At 43.2% G+C, this 18,897-nt stretch overlaps 1 protein-coding gene across 1 annotated transcript; it reads left to right on the forward strand.

Annotated features, from left to right (window-relative positions):
• The first annotated feature begins 10,565 nt into the window (after window positions 1-10,565).
• Window positions 10,566-17,609, forward strand: LOC146220479 (pyroglutamylated RF-amide peptide receptor). Its single transcript, XM_084693921.1, has 8 exons — window positions 10,566-10,703; window positions 11,389-11,733; window positions 13,992-14,150; window positions 14,335-14,396; window positions 15,202-15,434; window positions 15,854-15,951; window positions 16,250-16,783; window positions 16,882-17,609. Exons 2-7 carry the CDS (start codon window positions 11,403-11,405, stop codon window positions 16,765-16,767), a joined length of 1,401 nt encoding a protein of 466 aa, XP_084550047.1. The 5' UTR covers window positions 10,566-10,703; window positions 11,389-11,402; the 3' UTR covers window positions 16,768-16,783; window positions 16,882-17,609.
• The last annotated feature ends 1,288 nt before the right edge of the window (window positions 17,610-18,897 follow it).

An 18,897-nucleotide genomic window follows, 5' to 3' on the forward strand; every position in this document is an offset into this window, starting at 1 on the left:
GCAATGCACCTCTACATATTCTCTATACAACTCCATCAGTGTATCTCATGATCCGGAGGAAAGGGCGGGCTAATGCATCAGTCGACATGCCTAATCGTGTGTGTGTGCACGTGAATGACTTTGTGTATGTGGGTGTCGGCTTGACTTCAGTTGTTATTGAACCTACCAATCCAAATGTTTTGCAACGACAAAAAGTGTACCTTTTCATAACTAAGAGCGTATTCTGCAAAGTCATGGTGAAAGGCTGGGTTGTGATGAATGGCTCACAAAGGCCTCAGTGTGATTCGAAACAGAGCCGTGTCATTGTAATGATCCTGGATATTGAACATGGATAAGGTTTGGAAAAGGCGAGGTAATGCAAAAACTGAGTAAACACATGAGAGAAGCCACATGGGGAAGGTTCATTGTGACCAACCCTAACCTTTCTACAAGAAAGGATACCACAAAGCCTGGAATAAAACAAATAAAAAAGAGAATGCGTTCAAAGAACAGTTTTTATTGAAGGCTTAGTGACATTATAACAAAGCCATCACCCTCTGTCCTCTAACACTTAAGTATGTAAAATTGTTGGAGATGCGTTATTGTGTTGGATGGTATGTGTGTTGTCATTATCACATACTTTGTTTTTTGTCAGAGGTTGGCTTGACATGGACCCTTTTTTCCATTCATTTGAAATCTTTAACCAAATAGAATAGTGATATCTTTCCACAGCCTTTCGGCCATTCGATAAATTATGATGTGCTCACTGCAGAAACATTTAAATGAGACTGGAACTGCAAAGCAGAGACGAATCATCCAAACTACACATCATACAGGAAAATGATGACAGGTGAAGGAACAACCAAGCTCTGTATGATTTGTTTGGAGAAGACTTCCTGTTCATCCTTGTCCTCCACGAAGACTGTCAAGAACTGGTTCAGCTCCCAGGGCAGCTCGTGGCATTGGTCCGGCAGCACGCGGATACAGGGGACGTCTTTCCTGAAACGGAACTTCGGAGCCCCATCACCGGGAGGCGGCTGCTGTTCCTCTGCCGCTCCGTCACCGGCAACCTTATCAACCTTATCAACATTGTTAACATTATCAACGTTATCAACATTATCAACATTATTAACATTATCAACGTTATCAACATGATCAACATTCTCAATGTTATCAACATTATCAACGTTATCAACATTATAAACCTTATCAACGTTATCAACGTTATCAACATTCTCAATGTTATCAACATTATCAACCTTATCAACATTATAAACCTTATCAACGTTATCAATGTTATCAACCTTATCAACGTTATCAACCTTATCAACCTTATCAACGTTATCAACCTTATCAACATTATAAACCTTATCAACGTTATCAATGTTATCAACCTTATCAACGTTATCAACCTTATCAACGTTATCAACCTTATCAGCCTTATCAACTTTATCAACCTCATCAGCCACGATGAAGGCGTCTCTCTCCAGTGCCGTTTCCGAGATGAACACGCGGATGTTCCTCTTGCTGTGGTTTTTCAGGGTGCTTTTTGTGCTGATGGCTCCCATCCTCTGGTTGTGGATCTGATGCTGAGAGAAAGGATGTGCAGAAGGGAGGCTAAAAGACGTTCCTTGTTTTGTGCCTGTAGTGTCGAATAAAAGTCAAAACATTAGAGCCTTTCCACAGCATAGAGACCGCCAGTTTTGTTTTCTCTCAACAGGAGCCCTCTTTATTCAAAATACTACCCAAATATATTATTTTATCCCGTTGAGCAGCGCCATGAGTCATTAAAAGCTTTCAAGAAAAGAAAAAACACGAGAAAATTAGGTGGATCTGGTCAAATGTCGTTCTCCCTCTTTGTCTGAAAATGGGAGCAGGATTCATGTGGAAATCTAATATTCCCTGCCTTGCCCTTGGTCCAGAGTGATGCTGGTAAAGGTGTTGTGTTTCAGAACAAGTTAGTGCTGCCACTGTTCTGAGAGTTAAATGGCCCCCCACTGACTCCATGGGCCTGACCGCCTTTGTCCTTTTAAATGGCAAGGTCACTTCATTACTGTCTTTCTCTTCCTCTCAAAGGGAATCATTGACATTTAATGTTAAAGGTTATTGAACTGGACTGACTACCTGCAAAGGATACATTTGAACTGTATAGATACTGTTGCACATAGTTAAATTATACTTATTATCCAGACAGTCTTTTAGGACTCAGCAACTGAAAAGGAGAGATTTCCTTCTTTACAAGATGGTAACCCTCTTTCTCATGAATTTCGACATACTGTACATCTTAGAGAGTCTCGAGTCACAGAACATCATATATGTTTCTCCGCAGCCAACGGCTACTCGTAGCACAATGACAATACATTGTCATTGTGTGAAGTTTAAATGCACATTAACATTTTGCTAACTATCAGCAATTATTTTCGCCGAACAAGTTTTCTAATGGCATTTTGTTCGTGGTCTTACCTTGTGTCGTTTAAGTTGCGTGAAGGGAGGATCCCGAGGACAAACAACCAAAATAATGTCTCAGACCTGCCACTGTGACTATCAGAAAGGCAGGTACGGTGCAAGGTGTGTCAAACATCAGATAGCATGCAAACACACTGTGCAGTTGTGCCACGTTTGCTTACTGCTACCAGCCCTCTTTTGGTCATCTCTTGACAATGACGGCTCTGCGTGTGTACTGCAGGATGAAGAAATGACGTTACTGGAATCTTGAGTACATGAGTTTCAGCCAGGTTATTAGGGTCATTGTAAAACTACCGTTGTCACAAGGAGGATAGTCTAACAATGAAATCCACTTGTTTCCTGGATACTGAAAATACGATGGTTTTCAAGAAATGGGACAATTCTTTTGCAGACATGATTACTCTGCAATGTCCCATTTCTTGAAAAACATTGTATTCGTCCGTTTATCACAAGTCCGTGTACAACTCTACAACGACTCAACCTTTCTTATCATTCCTCTCTGGCAAGTCCTGCTTGCTGGCTCTCAGTAATGACGACAGACAAGTGCTTGAACTGTGACCTCATCCCGGACCCCCATTAGATACAGCTGTCACCACCTTCCTCCCAGTGTGACAATTTTCATCAGCAAAAGCTCACCTCGGGTTTGGTTGAATTCAAGCTGTGAACCATTACAGTCCCACTGATTCCATACCCTTTCTATTCAGTTCAGTTCACTCTCCTCTCCTTCAACTTCGTCACGCTCACTACTTCTACCATACAGCACAAAGCCTCAGAAATTCACTTGTGGAAAATCCATAAAGGATATTATATTAAGGCTTCAGTCTACCCCAAGAGCACATTAGATATTTTCTAACTATAAATGTCTTATTGTTTCAGGTCATTTCAGGACCCTCTAGGGCAGTAAGACAAGCAGAAAGATGCACAATGCGTCCTCTTCTCTCACAAATGGACAGGATTTCTCCCTTCACAGTTTTTTCACCGGTCATTGATGTGGGTCTAGTTGTTGATGCTCAAATCCATGTGCATAGTTGTCTGTGGGGATGTCCTTGAAGTGTACACATTATTCAATTCAGTTATGTCCACTCTCATAGTGTCATAAAAAACACCCCCACACACACAGGTAGGAGACTCTTTCATCTTCCCATTAATCCATTCATTGAATGCCTCATGTCCTCTGATTATGAGTGTATGGTGTTCATCCTCCCTGCTCTTTGAGTGAAAGTAAACCCCATGACAGATCATTACAATGTCAACAGCAAAACATTAGTAACTACAAACGATAATATTTTTCTTTTTGAATTTAGAGTCATGCACAGAAAGACTGAACTTTGACATTGACACTGAATCTAACTAATAATCCCATACATATATCCTGGGCAGAGTGAAGTTCAGTGTTTCTTCTCGCAAGGTAACATGCAACAGTGTGAACTGAGGTCTGCTCTGATCTCAAACATCAATAATTTTCTCGAGTAGTGAGGTGACATTTCGTGTGATATTGAATTTGCATATTCAAAATGAAAGGCTGAACAGTACACCAAGATAAAAAAAAAAAACTATTCTGGAGCCTTTGTCTTGCTTAGAGCACTCAGGAAAGTGCAATGAGGCTGTGTTGGTTACCAGTGTACCTTGCTGCCTTGAGCCCATTCCACTCTGGTGCCGGGGACTGGCTTGGGGGGGGCGGCTCCATGGGGCCCTGTAAGAAACTGCTCCTCAATGGACACCCCCCCGATGGCTTGGAGACATCTCAAAGGCGAATCGTTCCCTACTGCAAGTGCTTCAGGAGAAAATGTGTGTATGTGGCTTCCTTGCAGAGTCCAGAACAATCTCCTCTCTACTGGGCATACAGGATCCAGGACCAGTGGCACGGCATGTCCTTTCAGGATTCCTCGGATGAGATCAGTGAATGGCACATTCCGTCATCGGTATGCTGAGATAAGTCCCTTTTTGAAATATTGTTTGAAATATTTGCCATGTTTTTTCTGTGTCTGTCCCATTGTGTGAAAAAATGACCAACATTTGACTGATTGACTAAATGATTACATTTGACCCAAACACTCATTTGATACAAAGTGGGTGGAGACTGTCTGGGTCCAGTTCAAGGCCATCCTCTGGTAAAATAGGCTATGTCAAGCACACTTTGGCAAACAGTGAAAAAGAGTTGAGTGCCTCAAATCCAATCAGTTGATGAACCATTGGAACAGAAAGATGCCCCTTTTGGGAAGAGACAGTATAGACTTTGATGTGCCTGCTTTATAGACTTACCAGAAAATGCATGTTTGTATTATATAAAGGGCAATACAGCAATTTGCACAAGGCACGTATGTTCGTATAGTACATGCATTATGTGCTAACATGATTATCTTATCTCACCCTATTCAAGGTTATTGTTCGCTTGCTCCAGGGAGAGAAAATAGCCCCAATCACCAGCACTTGGAATTCAGGAAACCCAGGTCCTGTGACATATGTTGTGAGTGGAGAGTTCACACACCAGAATGGGGAAGACAGCGACCAGCTCAGTGGACCGGGCGTGATGTGGATTGCGTACCACCACACAACCACCACAGGAGAAACCTTCCAGGGAGCACTGGTGCAAGAGACTGAAGGAGCCGGAAACTGGGTTCGGAACACTCTGGTTCAACTGCAGGAAAAGCTTACAGCAAAATATACAACTGCCAGGCCTGTGAAAATATTCCCTAGTTACCAAGAAAGACAGCAACAATCTAAAACAGATGGTTTAAAGGGTGTGGGACTTGGAGTGAAAACACCACAAATGGAAGGGGTTTTGAATGGCCAGAAGAAGGCACAAACAGCCTTGGATGTTTCAGTAAAGATTATGTTTTCTGTGCCCGAATCCCTAGACAAAGGTTTAGTCAGACAGCAGGATAATTTCCAAGTACAAGGCTTTTACTCTATGGACTCGCCAAAGTGGACCCCAGCTCTTGAATTAGTGATGACGGGAGAGATAATTGAAAGTGCAAATGACATTCCAATACCGGAGAACTCAAAGGATAATTATGCTAGTCTAACAGGGTCTTCAATCTCACACAAAAGCCTAAGTAGGGTGTACGGTTTCAAAGCTGATTCCACTGGGGATGACAATGACTTCAAGCTGTCTAAGAAATTCATAGGTACAAAGAGACATATACTTAGTCAGTCACAACATGATATGCTGCCACCTCTGTATAAAGAGAGTGAGGATGGGGAACCAGACAACACAGACACAACCAGACCTTCACACACTGTGGTGGAACCAGCAATGCTGCCAACTGAAATGTTAGAATCACCCGGTACAACAGCTTCAGAGAATGACTATACCGAGGTGACAAATGATCCTGGCAAAGACAGGGAAGAGCTTTCTACACCATGTTTCCAAGACGATGAAACATCAGAGGAAACAGGAACAGTACCGCCTCAAGACCTAGAAGCTTCACCGACAACAAGCAATGAAAATATAGCTCCAGATAATCCAGAGACGGAATGTACTGAAGTTCCAGAAATTGTACCAACAGAGAGCCCACCATCGCCAACTACAGTACACACAAGGACAGAACTCGAAGACTTGGAAAATCCTTCAACCACAAACGTTGTTCAACCCTCAACTGCTACTGAGAACCTGGAGACAGAATGTACTGAGGAAACACAGATGCCAACTAAGAGTGTAGAGGACGTTTCATCGACAACGGCTGGCCCTGAAATGAAAACTACAGTGGAAAATACAGTGGAGAATAAACCAACAGATGTTTTAGCAGAGCCAACTACTGCTGCGGAAAGATTAGAGACTGTGTATAGTGACGAAACTCCTCAAAATACAAAAGAAACTGAGACAATCACAGAAAGAATAGCTTTTACAACTACTGAACCATCCCAAACTACACTAAATTGGAGAAAAGAACTGCCTGAAGACATCGGAAGTCCTCCAACAAAAAATCTCGTACCAGAAACAGAAATGACTGTAAAAACTACAGTGGAAAATAAACAAACGGATAGATTGACAGAGTCAACCACGACTGTGCAAACGTTAGAGACTGGACTTATTGTTGAAACCGTATTTCCACCAACACAGTGTACCGACGAAACTTCACAAACTGCAAAAAACCCAGAGACATTGACAGAGGGAATAGATATCACCCATACAACTGAACAGCCACATACAGCGGAACATACAAAGGAACCTGAACATTTACAGATGGATAGCACACCTGAACCATCCCCAACTACGGCAGATATGAAGGCAGCTACAGAGATCTTGGAGACAGAATGCACGGAGGAGACACTGACGACATCTAAGAGCACCGATGAGATTTCCTCGACCACCATCAGAACAGTAACTGATATGACCATGGAAACAGAGAATAAACCAGATGATGGTTTACTGGGGTCAACGTCTTCTGCAGAAATATTAACAACTGAACACATGGATGAAACAGAACCTCCACTAACAAAGAGTATAGAGGAAGCCTCACCAACAACAAAATACCCAGAGACAGAGGGATTTCAAATGACACCTACTGTTGAAAAAGGTGAAAGCACACATATTACTGAATATATAGAGAAACCTGAAAATGTACTAACAGGATGTACACCTGAAGCAACTACGGTAAACATGAGAACCGAACTGCCTGGAGACTCGGGAAGTCCTTCAACTACAAGGATCGTACCAGAAACAGAAATGACTGTGGAAACTACGGTGGAGGATAAACCAACAGATGCTTTGGCAGCGACTGCGGAAAGATTACAGACTGAACATCCAGATGAAACAGCATTTCCAACAGCACAGAGTACCGACGAAACTTCACAAACTACAAAGAATACAGATGAGGTGACAGAAGGACTAGATATTTCATCTACAATTGAACACACGCTTAATACTGAACCAGACATTTTACAGACAGAAAGCCCACCATCGCCAACTACAGTACACACAAGGACAGAACTTGAAGACTTGGAAAGTCCTTCAACAACAAGCGTTGTTCAACCCTCAACTGCTACTGAGAACCTGGAGAAAGAATGTACTGAGGAAACACAGATGCCAACTAAGAGTGTAGAGGACGTTTCATCGACAACGGCTGGCCCTGAAATGAAAACTACAGTGGAAAATACAGTGGATAATAAACCAACAGATGTTTTAGCAGAGCCAACTACAGCTGAATCATTAAAGATGGAAAAAATCACACCAACTGAACATGTTTACAAACTCACAGATGTGTGTACAACAGTTGAAAACCAAGAACTGGACCCTCCTAAAGAAACTTCAAGTATGACGACAGAGACTGCATTAATACCTATGTCCACTCCAGACATCCAAGAGACTGGAAGTCAACATCAAACTGAGAGTCCAAAATCTCAGAGTGTAAGTGCACATCAACCAGAATCTGTGTTCACAAAAGAAATCAAGATTCATACTACTGAACCAACAGCTCTTACGAGTTCAAAAACTGAAAAAGTGTACACTGGCATTATAGCTGAATACTCCCCAACCACTGAGAGCCCAGAAACCATGACAACAGAAGAAGCCAAAAAGATAGTGACAAAACATCCAGAAGTGACCGGAAATCCACTAATAGTAAGTATAGATGCACCTACTCTCGTCTTACAAAGCCCTCTTCAAAAAAGAGGTACATTGGCAGTAAGGGGTAACAGACACACGACAAAGAGTATTGAGACAGAGTGCACTGAAGACACAGACAGTCCACCTGAAGAAGCGAATGAAGGCCCATCTCCAACCGCTTCTCAAATCTTAAGTAGTAGTGAGTATACTCCCACTGACAAACCTCCCCTAACAACAGGGTACTCAGAAACAGATTGTACAGGCGAAACAGACAGCCCCACCCCCACAGAGCAGAATCACAAACCTACACCTATTACACAGAGCCTGGAAACAGAATGCACAGAAGAAGTCGATGAGTCAAATGATATGAAATCCTCAACAGTAGCTTCTTTTCCACAGGCCACGGATGGTGAAAATGGCTGGGTTTTGCCTGGCTGCACAGGCTTGATCCATCGCACCGAGGCCGGGATGAGACGCTGTGCACAGAGATGGAGTTTCGAAGCTGGAAAGAGACTGAAACAGACCGATTTCCCTGCGGAGGCGATGTCACCGATCCTGGATAGAGCAGTACCAGGAGAGGGTCAATCTCACAGCTCAGGGCCCACAGGGATGTCTGCTCCAGGCCCAGAGGTCCTAACCGTATCCGAGGGCGACGCAGGCCATAAAGCTCTGCCTGCAGAAAGCAACGCGCTGAGGACAGACCACAAATCAAGTGCTGTCGGTGACAACGACAATGACAATTTCTATTACTTTAATGGGAAGCTGAAAAAAGTTCAAAATTATTTTGATCCTAAAGAGAGCGGTGCATTGAATTCCTACAAAAGCCATCTCTCCCATAAGAAAAGGAATCTGTCAGAAGGAAAGAAAGATCATTTGGACAGTAAAGATCAGTTGAAAGGTCACTCCCAGAAGAACGAGACAGCCTTGTATTTTTCTGAAATGATTAGCAGAGACAAGCGTGATGTTACAATGTTTAGAAATCAAGCAAGCGATGAGGCCAGTAACAATCAACCTCATGCCGCCTCAGCAAGTGTCATAAAAACAAATGCTGATGGTAACACAGTTTCTAGAGAAATCCAAATGAAAATTACAAATGCTAATTCAGCTGCTGGCAGAGAGCAAAATGTAGAAGAACAACAACAGGACAGAGACAGAGGTGGAAGTCTGTCCAGAATCTGCCAGGGACTCATTCATCATGGTGGGTCTGTATTATACTGCATGTTGAAGACACTACAGTCTAAGGCTCCTATTTATGATGTTAGGGATTCCGCCAGTCAAAAGGTCACTGGATATAATAAAGTCTGGATGACAGGGGCAGATGTACACGATTTAACACCATTGCCCTCTCAGCAAGACTAGACAGATATCTCAGCATGCTATTGCGTCACATTTGTCCCCACACCTTTGATATACATTTCTCTCTCTCTCTCTCTCTCTCTCTCTCTCTCTCTCTCTCTCTCTCTCCTCTCTCCCTCTCCCTCTCTCTCTCTCTCTCTCTCTATCTCTGTGACATGTATATGTCTGTATAAGCATACCAAGTTATGTTTGATGTTAAGTTGCAAGATAAAAGCTTGCTAAAATAATAAGTTAAGTTTGAACCTGTGTACCATATTACATTACCTACTACAGCTAGACTGACCTACTCTTAGCCTGTTCATAATTGTTCTTTTGATTTGCTGTTTATTTTGCTGCTATGGACTGACTAGTTTCTGAATAATTGTAGTCTGTTATAGTGATTGACAATGTAGCTATTTAACCACTATTGTGTAAGTTTTGCCATTCTTAAATATCACAGTGCTGATGTCTCATAAGGTTAAAATTGTAATCAATTACCTTATTCTTCTCTGGTTTAGTCACCAAAAAATTAAGCGACATTGCTCTTCTCTTTTACAAATTAAAAAATACAGTTGTTTTCCTAATTCAGTTTGACTCTGGGGAAGTCTGTCAGATGAAATGTAGTTTACTTTCTAAATTGGTAATTTATAATAAATTTATATAGGACTTTTGTATGTCTCTTGCATTTCCACTAAACCCATTTACAGTAAGTTAACCCATTAAAAGTACCGGTAACACACCCAAGTCTAAATGCACAACCTTTGATCGTCGCTATATGACCTTCAGGTGTGATCTTAGATTCCGCCAATTACTACTTTTCAATGTACTTTCCAGTACAGGCTGCAACGATTTCCAACACTTGCTCCGTGTCTGATTTCAACCGACAGGTAGAGTCCCGTACAACCACCGACGAACGAAATCGTTCCTGAATCTGTTAGTGATCTGTAGTCTTTTGTGTTAGTATTTTGGCACAATACACTACAGTATTGTCTAATTATAAATAATACAGTTTCGTGCGTTACTTTTTTAAATGACTCATCATTGGTAATATGATGAAGGGTGTTTTTTTTCAGTTAATTTCCATGAAAGCCGAAAACTGAGATTTTTATGGTACCAATGTGATTGTTTTTTTAAAACTGGCAAATCTATTCGATTTTTGATTGCTTGATAGACAAATAATTCAGGAATCATAGTTCAATTGCAACCATTTTAAAATCTCAAAGCTGGGAAATAATACGTAAGAGCCTGCACACTTTTTCATGAGGACTATAGTGGCACAAGATGTCACTGTCAGTACCGCGGGATAGGAGTCACAGAGGACGAGTCTTCAGAGCCCGTTAATCACCTCAACCACCTGGAGTTGATTCCCGTCAAGGTAAGGTAAATCCGTTTGTATTATTTCTTGGAATTTTAACGTAAAATACAACACGTCGGAGATTAAGTTCACAACGTTGTATTCGAGTTTGCATTATAATTCGATATCCAACTCAATCGACTTTATTAAACTGTAGGCTAACCCGAACAAAATGTTCGATATAAATCTTGCCTACTCAGCCTAAAAGATGAGCGTTCCTAAAACATTTCACTCTCATCATCAAAAGTTGAATAACAAGGTTCCCAGTCACTAATAAATGTGAGGGGATGTGAATGTAATGTTTTACAGTTTGTAGCTGAGCCATTGAACGTTAAAATTGATGATGATGATTATTATTAGATTAGAATGGTTGTCCCCACATATTTAAAAAGTGAATGAGGACACCAACAAACTGCATAATTTCCAGTTTGGGGATTGGGTGCATCTCACTTGCATAAAATTAAAGTGAAGGACACCCCTTTATATTCTGCTATTGTATGCCGTCAGTATGTTGCTGAAAAACAATGGTCACGTTGAAGATAGTTCTGTATTGAGATGAAACACACACTCTTAATTAACTTACTTTTAGTAACTCATCTCTACCAGACATTACAAAAACTCATCCTTCTTTTTGTCACACAGAGAACACCCACCTCCTCCACCATTAACACTTCCTATCTATCGCTTTCAACCACCGTCCCTCCAGAGACTCCAGCCACCATGAACCTCACCGTCCAGCTTCTGGACCTGTGGCTGAAGGCGTCCAACCTCTCTCGGCGCCAGTTCATCCGACAGTATTCCATCCCTCCACTAGTGTCCGTCCCCAGGTTGTCCTGGCCCCTGCAGCCCTTGTTCGGGGTGCTCTACCTGGTCATCTTCGTCCTGGCCGTGGTGGGCAATGTGGCCGTGCTGGTGCTGCTGTGCAAGAGGAAGGCCCTGCAGTCGGCCAGCACCTTCTTCATCTGCTCTCTGGCCCTCAGCGACCTGCTCATCGCCATCGTCTGTGTCCCTGCCACCCTGCTTCAGCACTTTTTCGTCAACTGGCTGGCAGGTAGGTGCAAGTGCACAGCACTGTGATAGGGTGGTATACTACTGTAGATGTATTCTACTGTAGATAGGGTAGTATAGTATTGTAGATAGGGTGGTATACTACTGGAGATGTATACTACTGTAGATAGGGTAGTATAGTATTGTAGATAGGGTGGTATACTACTGGAGATGTATACTACTGTAGATAGGGTAGTATAGTATTGTAGATAGGGTGGTGTACTACTGGATATGTATACTACTGTAGATAGGGTAGGATAGTATTGTAGATAGGGTGGAATACTACTGGAGATGTATACTACTGTAGATAGGGTAGTATAGTATTGTAGATAGGGTGGTATACTACTGGAGATGTATACTACTGTAGATAGGGTAGTATAGTATTGTAGATAGGGTGGTATACTACTGGAGATGTATACTACTGTAGATAGGGTAGGATAGTATTGTAGATAGGGTGGTATACTACTGGAGATGTATACTACTGTAGATAGGGTAGGATAGTATTGTAGATAGGGTGGTATACTACTGGAGATGTATACTACTGTAGATAGGGTAGTATAGTATTGTAGATAGGGTGGTATACTACTGGAGATGTATACTACTGTAGATAGGGTAGTATAGTATTGTAGATAGGGTGGTATACTACTGGATATGTATACTACTGTAGATAGGGTAGTATAGTATTGTAGATAGGGTGGTATACTACTGGAGATGTATACTACTGTAGATAGGGTAGTATAGTATTGTAGATAGGGTGGTATACTACTGGATATGTATACTACTGTAGATAGGGTAGTATAGTATTGTAGATAGGGTGGTATACTACTGGAGATGTATACTACTGTAGATAGGGTAGGATAGTGTTGTAGATAGGGTGGTATACTACTGGAGATGTATACTACTGTAGATAGGGTAGTATAGTATTGTAGATAGGGTGGTATACTACTGGATATGTATACTACTGTAGATAGGGTAGTATAGTATTGTAGATAGGGTGGTATACTACTGGAGATGTATACTACTGTAGATAGGGTAGGATAGTATTGTAGATAGGGTGGTATAGTACTGTGGACAGGATGGCATAGCATAATTTTATAGATGGGATGGAATAGTTTGGTGGAAAGGTGGCATATTACTGGGAGTAGCTGTAGGTACATAGTGCTTTTTTAAGTACTATTATCTTTGTATGAAATGTAATAGGAATAATGCTGTTAAGTAGTGGTAAATGTACTCCATAAGCACAGTTCCATAATAACATGTATTACTGTAAGATTGGCAGGGATGATGGAAGGTGGGCAACAGGGGGTAGATGTTTCCAGGGTATATGTTTCCATGGTGACAACCATTCGGTTTATTAAATGTTCAGGATTTTCCCAGTACAAACAAGGTGTAGTGTGTGCCGATCAGGTAATATATGTCGTTTGTCGTTATGCCATCATCACTATGACATTTTGTGTTACACTTGCCCCCAAAAAAGATTAGCGTACACTGCTTTAACTGGTTCTCTGAGAGAAACAGCACAGTCCCATTTCCTATTTCCTAACAGGTTTCTTGTCACCTGGTCCAGAAGGCACCTTTCTGTCGGAGATCCAGTTAAACCAGTGTACTCTAATCTTTTTGGGTGCTTCTTCACACTCACCGTGGTTACATGGATTTGAATTACTGGCTTATTTGGACTGAAATAGAATGATCCCTTTCTTGTCAACACCTTTGTTCTAAGAATATGTGGTCCGACTACAATCCGATCGACACCCTGAGATAACTCGATCTGAGTCGGTTGATAATTCGGACATTGCATGCTTGTAAACGGTGAATTGGACTATGAACTGGACTCTGCATCTTTGTGCATGCTGAGATCCCGCCGCCCTCCCTCCCAGGTCGTGACCTGGAAGTCGAAAATTGTCTCTGCTCCGTGGGGTTTTCGTTTTTTTGTTGTTGTGCTGGGCATTTCAGCCACTGTAGGAGGGGAGTATTACAAGATCAAGAGGTGTAATGTCAATAACTTTCAGGGGTCCATGGTAAACTCTTCTTTTCAACATCTAATCATCTGTAATAATTATGTCTGCACATAGTATGAGGTTGTCTGAAATGTATTCTGCTCATGGCAGCATGTTAGCAACACTCAAAACAAATACCCTATGGGATATCAAAGTAATTGGATTTCAGTCTAGTGGATTGTGAATTGTAGTGAACCAGGAAGAATTACAGCCTGCTGATGAGTTTAGAGGCCACGCAGTGATTCATTTTCGTTGTGGATTTCAGGGGATTTTCTCTGTAAGCTGGTGCCGTTTCTCCAGGTGACCGCCATATCAACCAGCATTTTGACGATGACGTGCATCGCTGTGGAGCGGTTCCAGGGCATCCTCTACCCGCTTCACGTCCGCAACGGTTACTTCCTGTTCCATGCGTGCAAGATGTTGGGTAAAAAACACATTTGTGTGTGTGTGAGGGGGGGATGGGGGACGGCTGTTGTTGAATTCCCATTGATTATCTGAATATTGATTGATGATGATCATTGATGACCTGAAAGAGGCTGCAGAGCGCCCTAGGAGCTGCAATATGGTCAAACTAATATTTTCCACTCGTCCTTCGTCTGTTCTCGCAGCGGCGGTATGGCTGGGCGCCGTGGCGATAGCTGCCCCATTGTTGTTCATACAGAAAGTGGAGGTGAGATCAATTCCTCTGTCAAGATCGGGACGTTATCATCCTCACTCCTTCTCCTCCTACACGGCTCACTTTATGAAGTCAACACTGACACCGCTCCACGCTCTGCTTGGCTGCTTTCCCTTTGCTCATATCCTTTCAGACCCTATATTGTTACTCACAACATCTGAATATGAATACTTACATCGGCATTGAAAAGTAATGGAATTACGTTGTGATTCCCTTGGACAAAGTAACTGGCCTCCACAAAGTTACATGCCCTAGGTCACTAACTGTGTGTTGGAAATTATATGTCTACCTTTATTCAACTACGGCAAATGTGTTATGGCCCTGAAAAGGCACAATAGATATGATAAGAATTGAGTTTAGTGTGAGGTCACTGGTCTTTGTAGTCTTTGTAGACATTGGCCATCTTGTAATTCGAGCAAGCCATGAGACGTTGGACAGAAACAATACGTTGATATTTGTCAAATAAAGAAAAAAGTAAGACGGATTAATGAAATCAAACACTAAATTATTTTTATGCGTGTCATTTAATCGGTTGTTACTTTTTTTTCCACATTTGACAAATATTAACCTAATATTTAATGATTTATTATATATATAATGTTGTTACAGCGTTAAATTATTTTGAAAAAAGCACGCTGTCTGCAGTGACGTGAGCTAAGCTGAGGCGAAGCTTTAGCGAAGCTCTCTAAGGCCTTACCCTCCACACTCTGAGTCTCCCATCACTCACCTCCCCCCAAACCCCCCCCCCTCCCCCCTGGACCCCCCCCCCCCTCCCCCCTGGACCCCCCGCCCACCTCAGGAGAAGTACGACTTCCTGTACGACATCATCCACACCTGCTGCCTGGAGGTGTGGCCCTGGGTGCAGCAGCGGCAGGTCTACACCACTTGTCTGTCCGTGTTGGTGTTCCTGGTCCCCATGGTCACCATGGGAGTGCTTTACGGCAAGATCATGCGTGAGTTGTGGGGGAAGCACCGCGTTCATGACATCATGTTCCAGACTCTTCCTGGTTCGGAGATCAACAAAATCACCAGGTCGGTATGACCACTCTGTAGTAGTAGATGATGCTGTGGTAGATGATGTAGTAGTGGTAGATGATGTAGTAGTGGTAGATGATGTAGTAGTGGTAGATGATGTTGTACTGGTAAATGATGTAGTAGTGGTAGATGATGTAGTAGTGGTAGATTATGTAGTAGTGGTAGATGATGTTGTAGTGGTAGATGATGTTGTACTGGTAAATGATGTAGTAGTGGTAGATGATGTAGTAGTGGTAGATGATGTAGTAGTGGTAGATGATGTTGTAGTGGTAGGAGATGTAGTAGTGGTAGATGATGTAGTAGTAGTAGATGATGTTGTAGTGGTAGATGATGTAGTAGTAGAGGATGTTTGGCAGTAGAAGTGGTGCACAGTGGGACTCCAGCAGGAGGGGTCTGATGTGTGCGAGTGCTTGCAGGAGAAAGAAGCGAGCGATCAGGATGATGGCCACGGTGGTGCTGCTTTTCGCCGTCTGCTGGGCCCCCTTCCACGCTGTCTCCCTGCTCCTCGAGTACGGTAGGCAACACGCACGCCAGACTGTCCACCACAATGACTTTACCAGCGGATGAGATGAGTCCACGGCTGGAGTCAACTATATTTGGGGAAGGCGTCTGCGTTGTAAACTCCAGGTTCAGATTTTGTTTGATGTCTCTCTCTCCCCCCTCTCTCTCTCTTTCTGTCTCTGTCTCTCTCTCTGTCTCTCTCTCTCTCTGTCTCTCTCTCTCTCTCTCTCTCTCTCTTCTCTCTCTCTCTCTCTCTCTCTCTCTCTCTCTCTCTCTCTCTCTCTCTCTCTCTCCCCCCCCCCCCCCCCCAGGGCTGCTGGAGATGGACCTTAACTCAGAGTTCCTCCTGATGAGCTTAGTCCAGATCCTGGGCTTCAGTAACTCAGTGTGCAACCCACTGGTCTACGCTGCCCTCAACACCAACTTCAAGAGGGACCTTGTGGCTCTGCTGACCCGCCGCCAGAGGACCAAGGCTCGCTGGTGGTCCGGCGTGGCGGTGAGGCGGCGCCGGGGGCCGCGTGTGGGCGTGTCGGAAGAGGAGGGCCCGTTCCCCAGCAGCAGGGCAGGGCGAGGCGTCACCCAGACGGGGCTGCGTCAGTGGAGCAGGGTGGCCTGGGAGCTGGAGGCCATAGCTCCGCCCCGGAGGGAGCCGGGAAAAGGGGGCTTGTCCAGACCCTTCACCCCTCTGCACCTGTTCAGCGTGAGGCCCAAGAAGAGCAGCAGCCCCCTTCTCCTCAGCGTGACAGACCCCCCGCACAGCAACATGGCGATGGGCTTCTTGTCAGGGTCAGACACCACAACCTCACAGTCCAAGCCTTTCAGCTTCTGAGGAAAGCAGAGACAAGGTTTTTTTTGTTATTTTTTTCAAATTTTTCAAGCTTTTTTTCCCCCATTTTTCTTTTTGGTAATTGTTTGTGAGTCAATTAATTTGTAACCATCTCAGGGAATCGACCGACAACATATGCAGCGGGGACGTTTTGGAGGCTAAACTGACATGTTCACCAGGTTGAAATGATTACCCAGACGAAACCATCAGTCTGCTGTTTGTCTTGCAAGGCCAGCGGATATACCCAGAGCAACACACTGAAGCCAGAGGAGACAAGGCTGAAAACGCTTCTGAGGACATTCAAATCAAAGGTGGATTAAAACTCTTTGAACCAGAACAGCTTCTACTAACCCAAAGATACATTTAAACCCTTGAATGAATTGGCTATCAAAGCCTTTTTGGATTGCAAACATCAATAGAAATGATGACAAGGCCTGGAGGAATAGTCCTTTAGGTTCCTTTCAGATGTAGTAAATAGATGGAGAAAAAAAGCTGGAGACTAATTGTTTTGATATTTCTTGTCCTTTTGGATGTTGTGTATTTGGTTTATAGTATTTTTTTTTTATTTTATTTTATTTGCAAAATATTTCTTATTCAAATGTACCTCGTTCTGGTAAAAAAGGGAAATGGTGGGTTATTCTCTTAGTATTAAATATTAGGGGTGGGGGAAACAATCGATTCACATATGAATCGCCATTCAGTCTTCTAGCTATTCACATCGATTCACAAATTGAAATTAGATTAATCGCGAATCGTGAGGAACCAAAAGGATCACACCCCTAATAGACGGTAAGCTGTACATTTCTGTTCAATATTTAACCATGTTGCAGAAATAAATACGTCCATTCAAGAAAAGTATACTTATTGCAAACAAGTTCTTAGAAATACTTCAGCAAACTTTCCCTTATTTTTTTTCCCTTAAGTATGATTAGAAGTCAGAGTATTCTGTTTTATAACTTGGCATTAGCAGAAACAAAACCTAAGTTGTCCTTTGGCATTTAGTAGTGTCATAAGGGCAATTAGACTGTCTTGTAGAAAGTAACTTCACAGAAACCCTCTGTGGCTCAGTGGATAAGCATGTGTACCATCGAGTCTACTGGCAAACAGGGTTACCGGGTACCCCTGGTTCAAATCTCACTCAAAACAACTGATAAATCATTTAACTGATATCAGTAAGTAATACGTTATTTTTGTTGTTATGTTTTATGTATTATTTTGTCAGTTGCACATTGCCCTCTGGTGTCCATAGGTGAGAAGTGCATCTTTACAATACTCTGTTACAGTATTCCAGATACTCTATCCCAATTGAATCCCAAATCTAAGAGAGACTAGTTATACTATTATGGAAATGTGCTGGGTTGAGTGTACATCATATTTTCTAATATTTGTTTTCTTTACAGACCTTCTACCAACACAAATTCCACAATCACGCATCATCATTGCCACCAAACAAAACTTTTAGTAAACACAACAATATAGAATATTGGATGAACTTCGATGTGAACAGAAAAAGTCTTGCTCTGGGATCAAACAGTATTTAAAAGATGGAGGCCAGGCAAGCTGTAGATCACTGGATGGTGTCACTGTTGATTTGAGACTCCTCCTTGGGTCGTCCTGTCCCACTCAGCCATCTCCCCATCTCTGCGGCGCTTCCTCAGCTTGTCTCCTCTCTTCTCCCTCCTCCTCCTCCTCCTCCTGCCGCACCGCTTCATCTCGACCGAGATCCTCCTGTTTTGCAGGAGCTCGGGGGCGCCGCGGTGGCTTTGCGTGTATCGCCGCCGGAGCTTGGCCCAGCACCTTTCCAGAGCACCGCAGATCTTACACTGAGCCTCTTTAAACCACCGTCCGAGGCCAGCCTCCAGTGCTGCCTGGCAGGGCACTGCGTCTGGTCGGTAGGCCACCTCTGGGAGAGCCAGGGGGGGAGGAGAGGGACCCCGCTGGGTGAGGGGAGGTGGCCCAGGAGGAGGTACTTGTTTGGGGGACCCTTGACCCTGGTGACTAGGGGGATCTGGATGCTTCGGTCGGGCTGGATCCTCGAGAGGCAGGCCATGTGGCTCCTGCCGCCGCTGGTTGTCTGTATGAAGGAAACGTTCCGGAATACTGGAGTACTGGGTCGTCGTGTCGTCCCGTTGG

The sequence above is a fragment of the Hypomesus nipponensis genome, chromosome 27, assembly GCF_054491055.1.
Source record: "Hypomesus nipponensis isolate SF chromosome 27, ASM5449105v1, whole genome shotgun sequence".
NCBI lineage: Eukaryota > Metazoa > Chordata > Actinopteri > Osmeriformes > Osmeridae > Hypomesus > Hypomesus nipponensis.